Source organism: Pyricularia grisea, assembly GCF_004355905.1.
Source record: "Pyricularia grisea strain NI907 chromosome Unknown Pyricularia_grisea_NI907_Scaffold_1, whole genome shotgun sequence".
Lineage (NCBI taxonomy): Eukaryota > Fungi > Ascomycota > Sordariomycetes > Magnaporthales > Pyriculariaceae > Pyricularia > Pyricularia grisea.
In genome coordinates, this window is record NW_022156716.1 from 5,760,156 (window position 1) to 5,776,987 (window position 16,832).

Sequence of the window (16,832 nt, forward strand, 5' to 3'; positions counted from 1 at the left end):
ACTTACCGGTACAGTAAACTGTCTGCAGATTTATCGGTACAAAAACTGCTTTATGCGCCCCTTTGAGATGCAAATTAAAGCCACGATCCCTCGCATAAGGCTGTGGTGATTGAGAAAGTGGGTGATCTTATTGCCGTCAAGCCGTCTCAGCCATGCACCCTATGCCAAACCTTGATTTCGCCAGGGGCACCGGCGTTGAAGAGAGGCGCACCTTTACTCGCTTCCTCATGATTCGCAAGCTATCCCTCACACCCATCAATGCGCTCGGCCTGGCTCCTGCACCACTGCCACTTGTTTTTTTTTTTTTTTTTTGTTTGCCTATCTGGTCCGAGCTTGAGGGGGAAAATCTCCTGGGCACGGAAACTTCAGCGAGACCCTTGCTAATCAATGAGATTACCCGTTGCCCTTCTGGGTCAAAGCCTCTGTGCAACCCCTGTAAGAGCTGGGTATGGCCCCTTCAATCCTAGTCTAAATGCTCCACGCAACAAGCAAAGCAGAGAGGAGCAAGCGGGAGGAATCCGCAACGTTTTGATTTGAGCCCCGCCCGTTGCTGTATCGTGACTGGGTCTTGGACTCCACCCATGGGTCCCTGGCGGCCACAGAATGTGTGCCTGGTTGCCCGCTGTTTGGCGACCCGCCGGCTGCTCCACGCAGCTGACTGGCTGGTCGTCGTTTTCGCAGTCAGTCAGTCACCCTCACAATCTCTCGTCTTTTGGGTAACGAAACATTGTCACCACTTCTGCTCGCCACGTCGGCAAAGGCATCGCACTCGCGCGAAAGACCTCTCTGTGCAGCCAGTCAGTCAATCACCTAGATAGGTACCTAAAGCTTGCTCAAGGTATCATTCATGGGAGGCTGCAAAACCAGTCTGGTCCCTACGAGATCTTGAAACTACCCATCTCGTCCTCTCTTTTGTGTTTCATTCGTTGCGCTTTAATAAACCTTTACCATCTGACCCCCAGTTGTTGTCTTCATCATCTAACTTGTTTGTTTGCTTCTTTATCTTACTTGTCTTTTTTTATTATTGTTTTTTACTTGCCTATTTTTGTGAGGTCTCACAAGGCTTCCTACACATTCGTTTCTTATTCAGTCTTTCCTCGGTCCCTTTTGGTTCAGAAAAAGCAGCACCGCGGCGCCTAGCTTTGCATTGACCCGCGCGGCACTAAAACAGCTCGCCAGAGGTCGATTCTCAGACAGCCTGCAGTGATCTGCATACATTTGTTCCACACACCTTCGTTTGCCATCAACTCCAGGAACGACGTAAAGCACCGCGAGCAGCTTCCCACCTTCGGCACAACGACCTGAATTAGGTTTTCGGCAACGTTCCTGCCGCAGCCGCCGCCGTCGTACCTTCACTCCAACTGTCGTCAATCGTTATTGAAGATAGCCCTCGGCGGACCGAAGTTACGCACCTCCCAGCCACCATTTCGGCAAAAACACCGTCCTTGGTCTGCCCGACTCCGACCATATCTTCAGACTCCTCTCACTCACTACGGAACCCGAGTATTCAGTCGCTTAGCTCGGCATCTTTCTTTTTGGGTATTGGCAACTTGAATCGAGTAGCATCAGTCACCACGACGGCACCTTAATAAAAAAGAACACTTCATCAAGAGGTGGTGTCGCGACGCTTCTTGCGACCGGTTCTTGGAGACGCATACAAAGTCATCGCGTAACCAGAAGATTATGACGCAGCAGTAATCGGAAATTTAGTTCAGCGATTTGCGCGGTTACTCAACACCTTCCACCCGACGACCTGGTCGGTACGCGCTCGGAACGCGATCCAGCAGAACATCATGGCTAAGCCTTCTAGCCAGGAAAGGATACGTCGAAGAAGAGGACGGCCTGTCTCCAGCATACGAAGCCTGGTGCTCTCCACGTTTCTGTCGTCTGCCCCTGTGACGATGGCTGCGTGTATTTCGATGCAAGGGTCTACTGCTTGTCCTGCATTCCAGTCAGCCTCTGTCTCAAATGACGACTACATTGTCGGGCTCTTGTGAGTAACCTTTCACCCGAGGTTGTAGGTTATAGCTGAACAGCTTTTCTAACTTAATCTTTTAGCTCCTTCATGCGGTTTGTTTCAAACACACAAAATTTTGACGACCGGTTAAAGGAATACGTCCGTACGAGCTACGTTCAAGAAAAGTACGCGCTTGATAATTAATAGACCCAGGTCCACGATCAACTAGCTAACGGTAACCCGATAGGTATCAAACGCTACTTGGTTGTGGCGGAATTAATCTTTCAAACACGACAGAGCAATATGCGCGTTTTACTACGACAACGATATGCAATTCACTGGTGCAAAACTCGATTGACAAGTGCAGCCTTGGTTCAGACCAATCCCGTCCTGTCTGCGCCGAGACTTGCGTATGTTCTTTGACGACCCAGCTTTATGAGTTTGAAGACCAGGTTGTGTTGGACGCGAATGCTGATAAATAATCACAGGCCCAATTTGCCCAGAGCGAGGCATTGATCGCGTCCGACAGCAGGTTGTGTTCGAATGCTGGGAGCAATGCTCAGAAGCAGATAAGGGCCGACTTCACTAACTGCGCCCTGCCAGCCAATTCTCTGTCTTCTCAAACCTGCATTCAAGGCATTACCAACGAGCCCGACAACTGTGGCTATGGCAACAGCACAATCGGCTTGTGCTCGTACTGTGCGTCAGGCGGTATTAATTCCACCGACACATGCTGCTACACGTCCAATACTCAGAGTAGATGCGTTGGCGTTGTTCTCCCGACTGTCATTCCCAGCGTGTCACTTCCGACTGTGACACCCACGAGCACTAGTACTCCGGCTCCCTCATCCGAACGAAACGGTCTTTCAGGGGGCGCTATAGCTGGAATTGTCATTGGATCCATCATTGGCTTTGCCCTCATCGCAGCTCTGATTTTCGTGTGCATTCTTCTCAGGAGAAGACGACGGGGCAGCCAAAGTGGGAGCATCTTTAACCAGCCATCTCCTGCTCGCAGAGGAGGTACCTCCACCTCGCAAGTGCACACCGTGCCCTCGGGACCAAACCCGCAGGGCTACGAAGTTCTGCCAGGCGGTAGGATAGCAAGGATGTCAGCACTCGAAGGTCATACAGGTGACTCCCCAGCCCGCCACGGGTATGGCGGCCATGATGGCCGGGGTCTACCGCTCGGAGCCGCCGCGGTTGGCGCGGCAGCCGGCTATGGCGCGGGCAGGAGCAGGGGAGGGGACAATCAGAGTTCTTCTGACGATTTTGCCGAAAGCCCTGAACCAGAACCCCGAATTGGCGTACTTCGACCGCCGCCTGCAGCGCTTAGGAGGCACGGCTCACTGTCGAGTAGTTCGGCTCTGGAAGGTGATCCTAATTCTCCAGGTAGTGCAGGCGGCATGTCTTCGTCTCCTCCAGGTATGGCCAGTCAGCAGTCGGAGCAATTGCCGTTCTTCAAAGATTACTACTCCCAAGATGACATACACCCGGGCGACAAAGTCTCTGTTCTCTGGGCTTACCAGCCTCGCGCTGCCGACGAATTCACATTGGAGAGAGGTGATATGCTCAAGATTGTCGGTATTTGGGACGATGGCTGGGCCACGGGTGTTCTTCTGGATGATCGTGCCGAAGAGTGGGAGGCACGACGACACAAACAGCGCGATAGTGGCGTGTCCCACACCTCAGGGCCGTCACGAGATGTATCATCACCACCAGCCAGTGGTGAGATCAAGGCATTCCCGCTCGTCTGCGTATGCCTACCTGAGCACTGGAGGAAGACGATCGATAGCGACGGCTCGACGGAAGCAGGCTCCAGCGGCTACCCGGTCTGAACAAGACACGTTTGCAACGTCTGATATTACGAATTCTTATGCCCATCATTCCTCGATTTCCGGAGTTTGGCGCCTTTTTCCCTCCTCAAAAGCATCTGCAGATATCCTGCAAGATTTGATATTTCAGTATTCAGTCACCGAGTTCAACAGTTTCAGCGCCTCATACGTCTTCCCTGCACATAGACATCATCTGATGCATATTTCTTTTTGCGACGTTACGCTTAATGGTCTCAGTTACCGACATAGACCTCCTTTTCGTCCATGCTACCTGTTCAGCCTCATCGTTCTTGCGTTTGTCCAGGGGATCTATTTATTCCGCCTGTTGCAGGCACTCATACTTATTGTGAGGCATTGCCGAATATAATAAACAACCACCAGAATACTGTGCATAAACCCTCCCCTTTCGTTTCGATTGTTGATGCTTACTTATACCCGGTCTTCAGGCCATCGGTGGTTTTTCTTCTTCTTCTTTTTAACTGCTATCTTTAAGAGTGTGCGGTCGGGGAGGGTACTTTGCTATCTAATCTTTATCTCATTGCGCGCATCAGGGGTTGGCAGCTTTCCACGGTGGTATAGTCTAATGGATGAGAAAAGCCCGACTCGTCGAGCCAGATAAATCTTGTGCAGCTGTGACGGGTTGGATTTGGCAATGCTATCAAGACAAAATTTTGCGTACCCTTTTCTTGATCACCTGGTCGTCGTCAGCATATTATCTCCACTATTGTTAATGTACGCCAATTGAATGTGTCACATGTACTTTGGCTGATTATTCTCTCCGTTGGTCTTGCCAGTCCGCTTCTGGGCATGATCCAATTTTGAAAGCCTGTTCTAGGGCAAGATTCGGATTAGACAAAGTAATAGGTCTAATTCCAGAATAGTCTAGTTCTAAACAGCGTGGATACGAATCAAATCTTGTCTGCCAAAGGTGACTGAGAAATCTTAAAGTGGGCTCTAACAAGTGAGTATTGGGATAGTATGACGAGGGCACGCCACGCAAAAATGGTGACGAGAGCTGACTAGACCAGCGCAATGCTACGAGGTCTGGTTTATTTCCATTTCGTTCTAGGTTGTTTCGAGCCGACCTGTCACCAAATTGACAAGCTGGCAACTCCGTCTAAACAAGTCACCTTGTTCACTTGTCGACAAGCAGTATAGAAGGAAAGCAGCTGAGCTCTGGTGTTGTAAAAAGAGCCTTTGTCGTCAGGGCCGCCGTCGAGTGTGGCTGTTTCAGGTGATCCCCGCCCACGCACGGAGACTTTTTGTGAGATGGATCTATCCAGCCTAGTGTGCTGCAAGTCGGGAAATGGGATGGACTGTGCGTGATGTGATTCTAAAAACTAAAAGGCACTGAATACGTTATACGGTGGGGAGATTGCAAGTACCTTTAAAGCGAATAACACTAGACTAGTTTTAGGTTCATTAGATATTCTTGTATAGTCTCTACCATCAAGTAAGTAGTTGAAATCGCTCGCAAAACCTTCTTCGTTCATCATAGATGGTCAGGTGATAGATAAATGGCAGGGTCCTCATCTGCACTAAGATACACACACACACCTTACCTACCTGTCTTGTAGGTATCTATCTTATCTTATGATCTGGGGTATGTCATTTACTGCGGGGCCGCCATAACCCCCCAGCACCACTGGCAGCTGTGGCGGGGAGCAGCCCATCTTGGCTTGCTTGGTCAGAGCTCCACATGGCTCGTCATTCTGGACGTCCATGCATGATGGCTCACACGTTAACTTCGGTCGTGACATACTCTTCCCACACACAGATATCATCATCACATGGTGAAGGGGGAAAATCGTACAACACAACACCGCGATAAACTGTAGCATAACGAGCCGGCGATCACCATATATCCTTATACTAATTGAAGTCAACTGGATATCGGACGACTTTCTTCCCAGTGTTGTCATCGTCTTGATTGATGTCTTCAACATGATTAACGGGTAGAGCTGGTAAAGGACCGCGGTAGCTTCCATCTAGCGGAAACGCCCTCGCGCTCCAGCTTCCACCATGGGTCAGGGATTCTCTCTCACGTCGCCACCAGCCGGCTCTGCCGGTATCGACATACCAGAACTGGGCGATCTTGTGTACGAAAAGTCGGTCGGCACGGCGCGCTTTCTCAAGTGCATCCGCGCTAGACATCACGATGGCGTTGTTCTGGTCAAGGTTCTTACCAAGCCGTACACTCCCATGCCTCTTGACGACTATAGGCAAGAGATAATTCGTAAGATCCTGCTCTATTTGTGCTGTGCATGCGGAACCGAAGCCAGGACCGAACAGCTCTTGACAAAGATTTTCTACTTCTCAAACTTGTAGGTGAAAGCAAAGCCCTAGCCGACGTACCGAACGCCTTGGCCTACCAGCGGGTCATCGAGACCGACACCAACGGATATCTCGTGCGACAGTACCTCTACAACTCTCTCTACGATCGATTCAGCACTCGGCCGTTCTTGGAGGACATTGAGAAGAAATGGCTTGCCTTCCAGTTGCTCTGCGCCCTGCGCGACTGCCACAGCAGGGACATCTACCATGGCGACATCAAGACGGAGAACACCCTGGTGACCTCGTGGAACTGGCTGTATCTGTCAGACTTTTCCTCCTCCTTCAAGCCCGTCATCCTGCCAGATGACAACCCGGCCGACTTCTCTTACTTTTTTGATACGTCAGGGCGGAGGACCTGCTACATTGCGCCCGAACGGTTCCAGTCCGCCGGGGACGCCATGAATTCTCCCACAAAGCTGAACTGGGCTATGGATATATTCAGCGCCGGCTGCGTCATTGCTGAGCTGTTCACTGAAGCGCCCATATTCAGTCTCAGCCAACTGTACAACTATCGGAGTGGGAAATACGACCCTGCTATCTCGCACCTCTCCCACATTCCAGACAAGGACTTGCGCGAAATGATAATTCACATGATACAGTTGGATCCTCAAAAGAGATACTCTGCCGATGATTATCTGCGCTTCTGGCGCAAAACCGTCTTCCCAGATTACTTCTATGACTTTCTCCACCAGTACATGGAGGTTATTACAGATCCGTCATCGGGCCAGTATCCGATATCAGGGGCAACACGGAACCTTGGTGAGGCTGACGAAAGGATCGATAGAGTTTTTTATGATTTCGATAAGATCTCTTACTCGCTGGGCTACCAGCATAACCCGAGCTCAGGCAGTGGTGTCCTTGTGCCCAAACCTCCTCGCCTCGGTCTGGGGCACTTCCCGGTCAGGCTTAATATACCAAACCACGAACACTATGTATCGAGCCAGGGGCAACCGCCATCAGACGATGGTACTCTGATTTTTTTGGCTTTGATATGTTCGTCGATACGAAACACTGCGAGGGCAGCGTCCAAGATTCGAGCTTGTGATGTTCTACTCGCCTTCTCGGAGAGAATAACGGATGAAGCAAAGTTGGATCGGGTTGTGCCATATCTAATGTCTCTGCTCAATGACAAAGCCGACATGGTCGTGATCACGGCAATCAGGACAATCACGCAGGTTCTGGCCCTCGTCAAGGTTGTGACACCTGTGAACTCACCCATCTTCCTCGAGTATATTCTGCCACGGATGCAGGTAGCCCTGACTAGTGCACAGGCGAATCCTAGTCCGCTGGTGAGAATGACATATGCATCTTGTCTCGGGACACTGGCTACTACCGCTGGCCGATATCTCGACATAGCAGGTGCTCTAAGAGCCGAGGGGGCAATCACGGTTGCTGACCCCGAGGTCGAGCCAGGGAGCACCACTGCATTTGATGGCATGTTCGAGCATACTCGCCATGAACTGGTGATTCAGTTTGAGTTGCACGTCAAGCTGTTGATCGAGGACCCGGATCCCTTTGTCCGGAGAGCTTTCCTCAGCTCAGTCCCGGAACTCTGCATGTTCTTCGGAACAGCAGATTCGAATGACATCATACTGGCACACCTCAACACGTATCTGAACGACCGTGACTGGACCCTCAAGTGTGCTCTTTTCGACACCATCGTTGGCATCGCTGCCTTTATAGGAAGTACCAGTCTGGACGAGTTCATACTGCCACTTATGGTGCAGGCTCTAATGGACACGGAGGAAAACGTGGTGCAAGGTGCGCTCCACTCACTTGCCGAGCTGGCAGAGCTTGGGTTACTGTCCAAGTCGAGGGTTTGTGAGCTTGTTGAGGTTGTGGCGCGCTTCACCATGCACCCGAACATATGGATACGCGAGTCTGCGACTGAGTTCATCGCCATGGCCACCAAGTACTTAACCGCGGCCGACATTAGGTGTATGGTGTATCCAATAGTAGCCCCGTACCTGAAGCCTGGCATCACGCCGCAGTTCTCCGAGCTGGCGTTACTTGGGACACTCAGGAGACCGCTCACAAGACCAGTGTTTGATCAGGCACTATTGTGGGCTCTCAAATCAGACCGAGGGCTGTTTTGGAAGCCTTTACAAAAGGCACGGGCGCTCATGCTCGGAAACTCTTCTGCCGCAAAGGGCAACGGCCGCGGCTCAAGTGAGCACAACCCAGCCAACCTGGGCAAGGTTGCACGCAATGAGGAGGATGAGCAGTGGTTGTCAAGGCTGCGCAATCTGGGCTTGTCGCAGGAGGATGAATTCAAGCTTCTGAGCTTGAGGGAGTTCATCTGGAGGTTGAGCCAGATGAAGACGCGGGACTCGGCAGCTACCAGGGACGAGGACAAAACCTCAAAGCAGCTAAATAATATCATCCCCCTTCGCACTCTTGGAGTGACGCCACAAATGGTGTTCTTCGACGAGGAGCCAAAGGGCATGTCTCAAGGAGGCGGCGAACTGGACGGCGCCCCACGCACCATCACGGACGCACTGCGGGACGCATCGATGAGTATTGACGACCCGGTGGCTAGGCGCCGGCGTGCAGCACTCAATAGCCACAGGACCCGTCTGAGCAGCCGCAACAGCTTGTCACCAATGTCTATCGAAGGGCGCATGTCGTTGGACGATGAGCTGGCAGGTGCCCCGTCGAGCACCTCGCCAGGGCTTCTTTCACCACCTGGGGACGGGGAAAAGCACAGGTTCAATGGGCAAGGGCCCAAGAGGACATTGCGTCACCAATCGAGTGCGCTTAGCCTCCTCAACCGCAAGGACAGTGCCAAGTCGGGGGCAGAAACTGGCATGACTGAAGCAAACGCCTTTGGCCAGGTCGGAGGCCCATCCTCGCAGACTTCCAAGGCCAAACCACTGGCGGCCGACGCCGCTGAGGATCCGCTTGCGAAGAACAGGTCGAGGGCTAATCACAGCTATGAAGGTAACGATCCCAACATCCTCAGGATGCTGGACTCGATGTACGTGGACAACTACCCACACGACGTCGCCGAGTTTGGACCGCTGGTAGCGCCAATAGCTCGACGAAGAGTCAGCAGACCAGCTACGGCCGATGGTTCCGAACAAGGATGGAGGCCGGCGGGTAAGCTGGTGGCCACCTTCTCGGAACATACCGGAGCCATCAATAGAGTAGTGCCATCGCCAGATCACGTCTTCTTCATCACGGGTGGTGACGACGGGACAGTCAGAGTTTGGGATACCGCACGGCTCGAGCGTAACATTGCGCACCGCTCAAGAGCAGTCTACTCGCATGCACCAGGTGTCAGAGTGCTGTCTCTGTGTTTTATCCAGGATACCCACTGCTTTGTGAGTTGCGGAAGTGATGGAAGTGTACATATAGTCAAGGTTGAATGTTCCATGTCTGGAGATGTGACGCGGTACAACAAACAGCCGCGGATGATCCGTCGGTACCAACTCAGTCGGCCTGGTGAATTTGCCGTGTGGTGCGAGCACTACAAGCAGCAAGGGAACGGCTCGCCAGGCAGCACTGAGGGTGGCTCGACAGGGTTCAACTCGACGACCTCGACGTTGATCCTGGCAACCAACATGTCACGGGTAGAAGCCATTGACCTGCGCAATACAACACTACTTTGGGCGCTCGAAAACCCTGTACACCATGGAACACCAACGTGTTTCTGCCTGGACCGCAAGCGCAACTGGCTGTGTCTCGGAACCTCGCATGGCGTGCTCGACCTCTGGGATCTGCGCTTCAAAGTCCGCCTCAAGGCATGGGGTGTTCCTGGCAAGGGTGCCGTCTACCGTCTCGCAGTGCACCCTACTAAGGGCCGCGGGAGGTGGGTCTGCGTCGCGGGGGGCACCGGACAGGGCGAGGTGACCGTTTGGGACTTGGAAAAGACCACGTGCCGCGAGGTCTACCGAGTGGGCGGTAACAAGGAAGCCCCGCGCGGCTACAGCGCCTGGGAGGTGGACGAGGATAAACCCGAGGGCATGCTGGGCCGGTTCGCGACCGATATCGAGACAGGGGAGGCGGCCCACGTCACGGGCGGCTCAGACCGCGGGGTGCGCGCCATGGTCGTCGGAAGCAGCAGTGCCAGCGTCGAGGTCGACAATGGCGGCGGTGGTGGCAGCGGCGGCCGTGACGTGCGTTATGCCTACATCCTCACGGCCGGCTCCGACAAGAAGCTCCGGTTCTGGGACTTGTCTCGCATCGAGAACAGCACCGTGTTCAGCGGCATCGGACCCGAGGAGCCGCGGCCGAGCTTCACGGCCAGCCATCCTACCACGGCGCTTACGCTCAACACGGAGAGGCTGCCACGGCAGAGCGTCGGTGCTGGCGGCGACGATGGCGGCAAGGGCAAGGGTCGGGCCAAGACGGCGCGGTCTACCGTCGTCTCGATCCAGCAGCAACAATTGTTGAGGAGTCATCTGGATGCCGTTCTCGACGTTGCTGTCATCGAGAGTCCATACACCATGACCGTGTCCGTGGACCGGATGGGGGTCGTTTTTGTGTTCCAGTAACACTGCATGGCGCTCCGTTCCCAGCAGGGTTAGGATTATACTAGCAAGGGAACAATTGGTAGTTGGATGTGGATAGATAGGTAGCAATGAGGGTTTTAAAAGTTTGAAAGTCGATATGATCACATCAACACGCTGTCAGAGTCACACAGATCCTTGTATCTAACGCCCACATTTGTCATCAAAAACATCGGTGTCTATTCTTTGATTCGGCGTGTTCACTCTAGAGCGTTTACTAGACAATGTCTACTGTTGTTGACGACAAAAGGGGTCCATATCAACCCGGCATCTAGAATTACTGAAAGCTTTTTGCCGGCCTCTACGTGGAGGAAACTCGTTGCTCTAACCCAATAATCACAGACAGAAAAAGGGCCCCAAAGCCCTACTCAGGATGATGTTGGTAGTGATCGCAATAGATTCCCCCTCCGTTTCTCATCTCGTGGTTCAACCCTGGACGTGTCGGTCAAATGGACTCCCTTGCTCTCAAGCAATTTTAAGCATGCTGATTGTAGGAGGCTGATCCGGCGCAAAGTCACGGCATGAACCGAAACTCATCCTGCTAAAAGCGAGATGACGAGGTTTTGACTTTTTGCTTGCGAGTTCATTATAGGAAGTAGTCGGGTGTCCCTGGGAAAATGTCAGATCAGTAGCTACAATTGAGGCTAAAGGTTTCGTGGAGACACTTACTTCTCGAAACCAGCGGCTCGCCAGCGCGTGGGCAGGGGTCGAACTGAAGGCTATTTTTGGTGTCGTTAGTCCTGAAAATGTCGGATGCGAGACGGCCAGGTTCAAAGCCGTGGGGATGAACAGTGGACTTTCAACTCACAATGTGTATTTGAGGTGCTCATCAATCTCCATGATGGCAGCTTGGTTACCACAGCGGTAGCAGTAATTCGGGGCTACAATGCCTCAACGTTAGTGACCGGGTAAGTGCAGACAGAAGGAGCACGTTCATATGTCACGGGTCTTACCTGAAAAGATCGTAACCACATTACGGTCCTGCGACCAGTTATATCCCTCCATAACCAGCTGATGGGCCCTGGCAATGAGCGTTAGGCCATTGTTGTGGTTGAACGCCTCGGAAATGTCCTGGCCGAACGTGTAGCCAGCACCACGGGGCGAGATTCCCCAACCGCAGCGATCGTCGGGGTCCGACCAGAGCAGGTCGCACATGGGTCCCTCATGGGGAACCTCCTGGATCCTGTCGAGAGCACGGATGTTGTCGAGGGTGTCGATGCTGGGCGACAGACCTCCGTGCAGACAGAAGATTTGGTTGTCGATGAGGGCTGTGAGAGGCAGGTAGTCGAACAAGTCGGTAAAGTACTTCCAAACATTGGCGTTGCCGTATTTGCGAAGACACTCGTCGTAGAAGCCGTACACCTGTGTGATCTGGCGCGACTCGTGGTTTCCGCGGAGGATGGTGATGCGTTGCGGGTAACGAATCTTGAGCGCGACAAGAAGAGTGACCGTCTCCACTGAGTAGTAGCCTCTGTCTACATAGTCGCCTGTTGTGTGGGGTGACCGGTCAGCAATGCGGTGGTGCAGGCGCGGGAGTATTCCAACCAGAAAAAATCTAGGTCAAGCTTGTTGTGACCGGGTCGTTTGGCGACAGGCAGCTGAAGTAAGTTGGTTGATCGGGCAAGCCAGCGGCGAGAAGACATACCCATGAAAAGATAGTTCGTATCGGGGTTCGGTCCACCAATCTTGAAAAGCTCCATGAGGTCGTGGAACTGGCCGTGTATATCACCGCAGACTGTGACAGGACATTTCTACATGGAGAGCGTGAGTCTCTCTCACACCGTCTGGAAATGTATGCAGCTGCATCCACCAGAAAAGGGGGGAGGGTAAGAATTAAGAACATACAACTGGCTGAACGTTGGACTCATCCTGCAAGACTTCGCGCGCCTGTGGGAGGGGTTCAAATGAAGCGCGTCAGTCATCATCTCTTTGTACGCTTTCTCTTGTCATGGTCGAAGACTAGGGTGCACATGAGCGCCCCAGGGAGGTGGGGGGGTTTCCCATCTGGATCATGCTGAATCAAACGCGTCGACGGACCTTCTCGCACAACCTCTGGACATCGGCCTCAACCAGTTGCTTGCATGCCATCAAGCTCTCAATCCATCCATCCAATGTCGGAATCGTAGTGGGCTCCGAGGAGGGTTGAGGGGCAAGTTCCGAAGGCACGCGCCCGACGTCCTCCATGTTGGTGTCCATCTTGGTGCGATGGTCGTCGTCTGACGCTGGGAATGGTTTATCAGAGGCTAGCTCTGCTGCGGCGGTGAGGGTCGGGTGCTCGATCGAAAATCCTATTTTACCGATTGAGTTGCGTCTCCTGTTGGTGATGTTGGAACAGGGTTGGTTTTGTCTAAAATTAACCAAGGCAAGGGCGGTGGGAGGGCGTCGTGGTGAGATGAGGTTTTTGTGGTCTCAATCAATCAATGTCGTCGTTTACGGGCGGGCAGATAAATGAATGTGACGTCGGGTTTGGGCTGAAATGCTTGACCTGCTTTGCTTGCTGCGTCGAGTGTGGGCGGGCGGTTTTTGCGTCGCGCGAAACGGGGGGGGGGGGGGGGGGGGGGGGGGGTGGCGGCACTTTGTTGGTTGGCAGGTCGGAGGGCGGGAGGCACTTCACTCAGCTGGAGGCGAGTCGTTCTCCGAGCTAGCTCTCTGCCTGCTCTTGCAGATTGTTGCTTTCAGTTGCTGCGGGGTCTAATAAGCTACCTTACCTAGGCGGTAGGTAGAGTACGTAGGTAGGAGGAGGTCGGTTTCTACTCTACCCACCTTACTGTGGGCTAGTCTTGTCTAATCTGGTGCGTGCGTGCGCGCCTGTAATTAAAAAGCGGGTTTCTTTGAGTGGAGGACCCCAAGAAAGGGGACCTGAGCTGACCCGGCTTTTGGTGAATGGAATGGATTGGCTTGTTTTGTAATTTTCAATGATTCTCGGGTGCATACAAAGGTTTTGGAACTATTTCTAGGGTGTTTTGGATTTTCCTTTCTCATTTTGCTATGGCACAAATCACAACTTTCAGAGTTCCGGCATAATTTAATACAGGAATGACAATAAGACGGATTCAGTAGGCGTTTCTTTGAAGTGATCTTGTCCCCCCTAAAGAGGTAGGTACTTAAGGTTAAGGTAGATAGATGGACATGTTAACCACCGAATCTGGTACAATCGGGTGGGTAGCTGCAACGGGCAGCCTCTTATCAATCTGGGGACTGGCTTGGTTCAAAAAAAAAAAAAAAACAGACAGGCAAGTGCATTGTTTTTATTCGGTGCTTGGCCACCTTCTTTGCATTATGAGGGCGGTCAATCGCTTCCTACCAACGATCTACTTGCTTAAGAGGGGCAGAATTCAGTCAGTTAGCCAGCCAGTCAGTCAGTCAGTCAGGGATGAGCTGCCCCGCTTCACGCTTGTTGCTCATGAACATGCTAAGTAGCTCCTGCTTCAGCATGTATGCCTTGTGTCTTGACCCCGGACATAACCAAACATACGTACCTATGACGATAATCTGCATTAGAAATTGCTGTAAAGTGGTGTATTAAAATAGTGGAAAACACCGCCTTGGATATCACCGTATTGCAATTTAACAGTACTTCTGAACAGAGAAACGCCACACTCATGTATCTTTTTTGTCTCTTTTTTGTCTCTTTTTTATTATTTTCTTTTACGTTTAGGCTGGTCTCCCCATGTGTAAATAACCAACTTCCTACGACAAATGCTCTTCTCGTCGTCATATTCTTCCCAAAATGACCCAGCAATCCATGGCCAAAGCAATCTCCTCTTTTCCTTCCTCCTAAGAGAGGCCGAGGCCAAGCGCCGGTGCCTGCGACGCTGCCTTCTTCGTCGCCCCGGGTTCTGGTACCCGTCCGACCAGGTTTCGAAAGTCGAGTCCAACTTCAGACAACATGTCGGCATGACTCTTGGCCTGATCCACGCATTTCCTCCATATCTCGCCGTCTCGGTCCGTGCTGCTGAGCTGCCGTGCGAGGATTGCGTTGAAGGCGTCCACCTTTTCCTTAGCCCACTTGACGCATACACTCATCATCGGGGGCGGAAAGCAGCTCTGGAAGCATGCCACCGTATTCTTGATGACGGTGAAGTAGACAAATGATATCTCCCAAATATACATCCACAGATCACCTTGGAAAATACATTGCCTGCGCGTAACCGGGAAAAAAAATCACAAGTCAGACTTTGAGCTTGGTGCCAGGAACATGTACCAAGAAAAGGATTTACTGAACTCACCTTGATCGCTTTTGGATGATGTTGCTTCGCGCCTCCAAGTACGCTTCGCGGGCGCGGTCTTCGAATCCCAGTTTCGTCAGCCAAGCAACATTGCGCTTGGTCTTGCGCGGGCTATCGTGCGAGTCAACCAGCTCCCGCGAGATTATAGCCGCCAGCTTTGCCGTCCTTTCCTCCACCTTGAACTCAATAAAGTCTTGTGCGATCGCATTGTTCTTCAACCCTCGAGCAAGACCCTTGAGCTTCTCCACACGCTGCACGGCTGGGTCGAAACGCTGCAGTGCTATGTCGATGTCGAGCTCATCCATCTGACTCTCAACCCAACGTAAATTCTGCTGCTTGCCATCCACCTCGATGAGCATGTCTTTGATGTCAGACAATGTCTCCAGGAGAGCAGTCTTCTGGAGAAGGCCAGGGTCTCGCGATGCAAAGTAGTTGATGGTATCTTTGGCCTTGTTGTTGGCGTCCATTTCCGACTGAAGCCCCCTTCGCAGTTCTTCAACTGCTTTTCGGATGTTCATGAGCAGTGACGCCTTCTCAGGTCCATCTGGCTTTTCGGTGCGATAGATGAGAGTCTCTTGCCCGACTCCCCTAACCATGATTGCCTCGGCGAGCTTGTTACGGCCGCTCGAGGTCTCACCTGACCCAGCCATATCCACAACTTCGATATCAAGCAGCGGCCAGCACCTATCCGCAACAAGCTTCATCTCGGGACCCCTAAAGTCGCCAGACACATCGGCCTTGCGCTTCTTTCTGGATGCAACCAGAAGGTGATCGTTCAGAAGAAATATCTGAATGGACCGTCTGGACTTGTAAGTTGCATTGTCCAGCTCAATCCATGGCCCGGCGTTCTGCAATACATGACGGGTGGAGGAATGTGGCAAAAACTTCTGTGATCCCTCAACGTTCTTGTACAATGCCTGCATCTGCGAGTTCCAAAGGGCCGTACGGTCTGCCACAGAGCTTCTCTTATCACGCTTGCTAAGGCCAGTAGAGAAGCCACCACTGGGGTCCGACGAGTCGCCGTTGGGTCCGTTGCCGGAAGAAGCAGATCGGAGCGCGGTGGTATTAGCCTTGAGCTCCGACATCAGACTCTTCAGCGCACGCATTTCACCCTTGAGCTTCTCGGCCTCCTTGCTGATCTTGATGAACTGAGTCCGGTTTTGGAGCACGTTGGCCTGGAGACGCTGAGACGTACCGTCCTTCAGCCCTCGCAGCGACTCTTCAAACTCACGAATCTCATCTTCGGTGGCATCACTCAAGATCTTGGCCACGTACTGTTCGGCACTCAGGTTTGGATCACCCAAAACCCTACGGTCAATGGTGAGGGGAGCGCCGGCACCTCGTGAGGGTGGTGCACCTCTCATCTCCCGATCTCTGCTACTGGCTGCTTCATATGAGTCAAATGATGGGAGAGCCGGCATGGGCGGCGCAAAGCCGTCGGTAGGTAGGTCATTGAAGCGCGTAGAGAACCGACGTTTTACGAGATCCGAAGTCTATCGGGAACCCGCGTCAGTATTGGCCAAGACCAGAGGCAATCACGTCAATCGACATGTAATGGCCAATGGCACTTACTTTCCCACTTGCCAAAGGTGGACGCTGACGAGCCGCCATATGTCCATCCGGGGGACCGGCCCTGCCTCTGGGGACATCGACGTTCTTGTTGGGCTCATTGACGGGTCGCGGGTTGCTGATAGTCGGTCGGACAGTTTTCCTCTTAGCCCCTGCCCGGAGGGACTTCAAGCCCCGTTCGTCGCTCATTTTGTGTAGATTTTCCTAGTCACAAGAATGAGATGCCTCAGAAAATCGTGGAATAAAGAACAACAAGAAACAAGTAAGCTCGTTAGAAACTGCCTTCTAGGCCGTGGCTTGATTGATGCGTGACAAAATGTTAACGAACGTTCGGATGATGCCAAACCGTGTAGCGACCTAACGGTAACCCGTCTTGCCGTCCACCACTCAATGGAGCTTG

At 52.6% G+C, this 16,832-nt stretch overlaps 4 protein-coding genes across 4 annotated transcripts; 2 read left to right on the plus strand and 2 right to left on the minus strand.

Annotated features, from left to right (window-relative positions):
- The first annotated feature begins 694 nt into the window (after positions 1 to 694).
- On the plus strand, positions 695 to 4,555 carry PgNI_01771 (uncharacterized protein). Its single transcript, XM_031121843.1, has 4 exons — positions 695 to 1,993; positions 2,059 to 2,142; positions 2,205 to 2,367; positions 2,446 to 4,555. The coding sequence occupies exons 1-4, from the start codon at positions 1,794 to 1,796 to the stop codon at positions 3,790 to 3,792; spliced, it is 1,794 nt and encodes a 597-aa protein (XP_030987536.1). The 5' UTR covers positions 695 to 1,793; the 3' UTR covers positions 3,793 to 4,555.
- Positions 4,556 to 5,598: 1,043 nt separating this feature from the next.
- Positions 5,599 to 10,619, plus strand: PgNI_01772 (uncharacterized protein; the record flags this gene model as incomplete). Its single annotated transcript, XM_031121844.1, has 2 exons — positions 5,599 to 6,025; positions 6,118 to 10,619. Exons 1-2 carry the CDS (start codon positions 5,812 to 5,814, stop codon positions 10,617 to 10,619), a joined length of 4,716 nt encoding a protein of 1,571 aa, XP_030987533.1. The 5' UTR covers positions 5,599 to 5,811.
- Positions 10,620 to 10,792: 173 nt separating this feature from the next.
- PgNI_01773 (uncharacterized protein) lies at positions 10,793 to 13,142 on the minus strand. Its single transcript, XM_031121845.1, has 7 exons — positions 12,672 to 13,142; positions 12,480 to 12,521; positions 12,280 to 12,385; positions 11,588 to 12,121; positions 11,443 to 11,515; positions 11,304 to 11,353; positions 10,793 to 11,243 (listed from the first exon to the last, which is right to left on the minus strand). Exons 1-7 carry the CDS (start codon positions 12,828 to 12,830, stop codon positions 11,221 to 11,223), a joined length of 987 nt encoding a protein of 328 aa, XP_030987875.1. The 5' UTR covers positions 12,831 to 13,142; the 3' UTR covers positions 10,793 to 11,220.
- Positions 13,143 to 14,187: 1,045 nt separating this feature from the next.
- Positions 14,188 to 16,721, minus strand: PgNI_01774 (uncharacterized protein). The gene is made up of 3 exons (XM_031121846.1): positions 16,436 to 16,721; positions 14,864 to 16,356; positions 14,188 to 14,775 (listed from the first exon to the last, which is right to left on the minus strand). Exons 1-3 carry the CDS (start codon positions 16,619 to 16,621, stop codon positions 14,412 to 14,414), a joined length of 2,043 nt encoding a protein of 680 aa, XP_030987544.1. The 5' UTR covers positions 16,622 to 16,721; the 3' UTR covers positions 14,188 to 14,411.
- Between the last annotated feature and the right edge of the window lie 111 nt (positions 16,722 to 16,832).

What these genes read in the sequence shown, in the direction of transcription:
- PgNI_01771 (XM_031121843.1), top strand. Translation starts at nt 1,794, where the DNA reads ATGGCTAAGCCTTCTAGCCAGGAAAGGATACGTCGAAGAAGAGGACGG. An exon ending in GACTACATTGTCGGGCTCTT is followed by an intron (nt 1,994 to 2,058) that starts GTGAGTAACCTT and finishes TTAATCTTTTAG; the next exon opens with CTCCTTCATGCGGTTTGTTT. An exon ending in CTGTCTGCGCCGAGACTTGC is followed by an intron (nt 2,368 to 2,445) that starts GTATGTTCTTTG and finishes AAATAATCACAG; the next exon opens with GCCCAATTTGCCCAGAGCGA.
- PgNI_01774 (XM_031121846.1), bottom strand. Translation starts at nt 16,621, where the DNA reads ATGAGCGACGAACGGGGCTTGAAGTCCCTCCGGGCAGGGGCTAAGAGG. An exon ending in CACCTTTGGCAAGTGGGAAA is followed by an intron (nt 16,357 to 16,435) that starts GTAAGTGCCATT and finishes GGTTCCCGATAG; the next exon opens with ACTTCGGATCTCGTAAAACG. An exon ending in ATCATCCAAAAGCGATCAAG is followed by an intron (nt 14,776 to 14,863) that starts GTGAGTTCAGTA and finishes GGTTACGCGCAG; the next exon opens with GCAATGTATTTTCCAAGGTG.
- PgNI_01773 (XM_031121845.1), bottom strand. Translation starts at nt 12,830, where the DNA reads ATGGACACCAACATGGAGGACGTCGGGCGCGTGCCTTCGGAACTTGCC. An exon ending in TACGAACTATCTTTTCATGG is followed by an intron (nt 12,122 to 12,279) that starts GTATGTCTTCTC and finishes CCCACACAACAG; the next exon opens with GCGACTATGTAGACAGAGGC. An exon ending in CGAGCCGCTGGTTTCGAGAA is followed by an intron (nt 11,244 to 11,303) that starts GTAAGTGTCTCC and finishes ACATTTTCCCAG; the next exon opens with GGACACCCGACTACTTCCTA.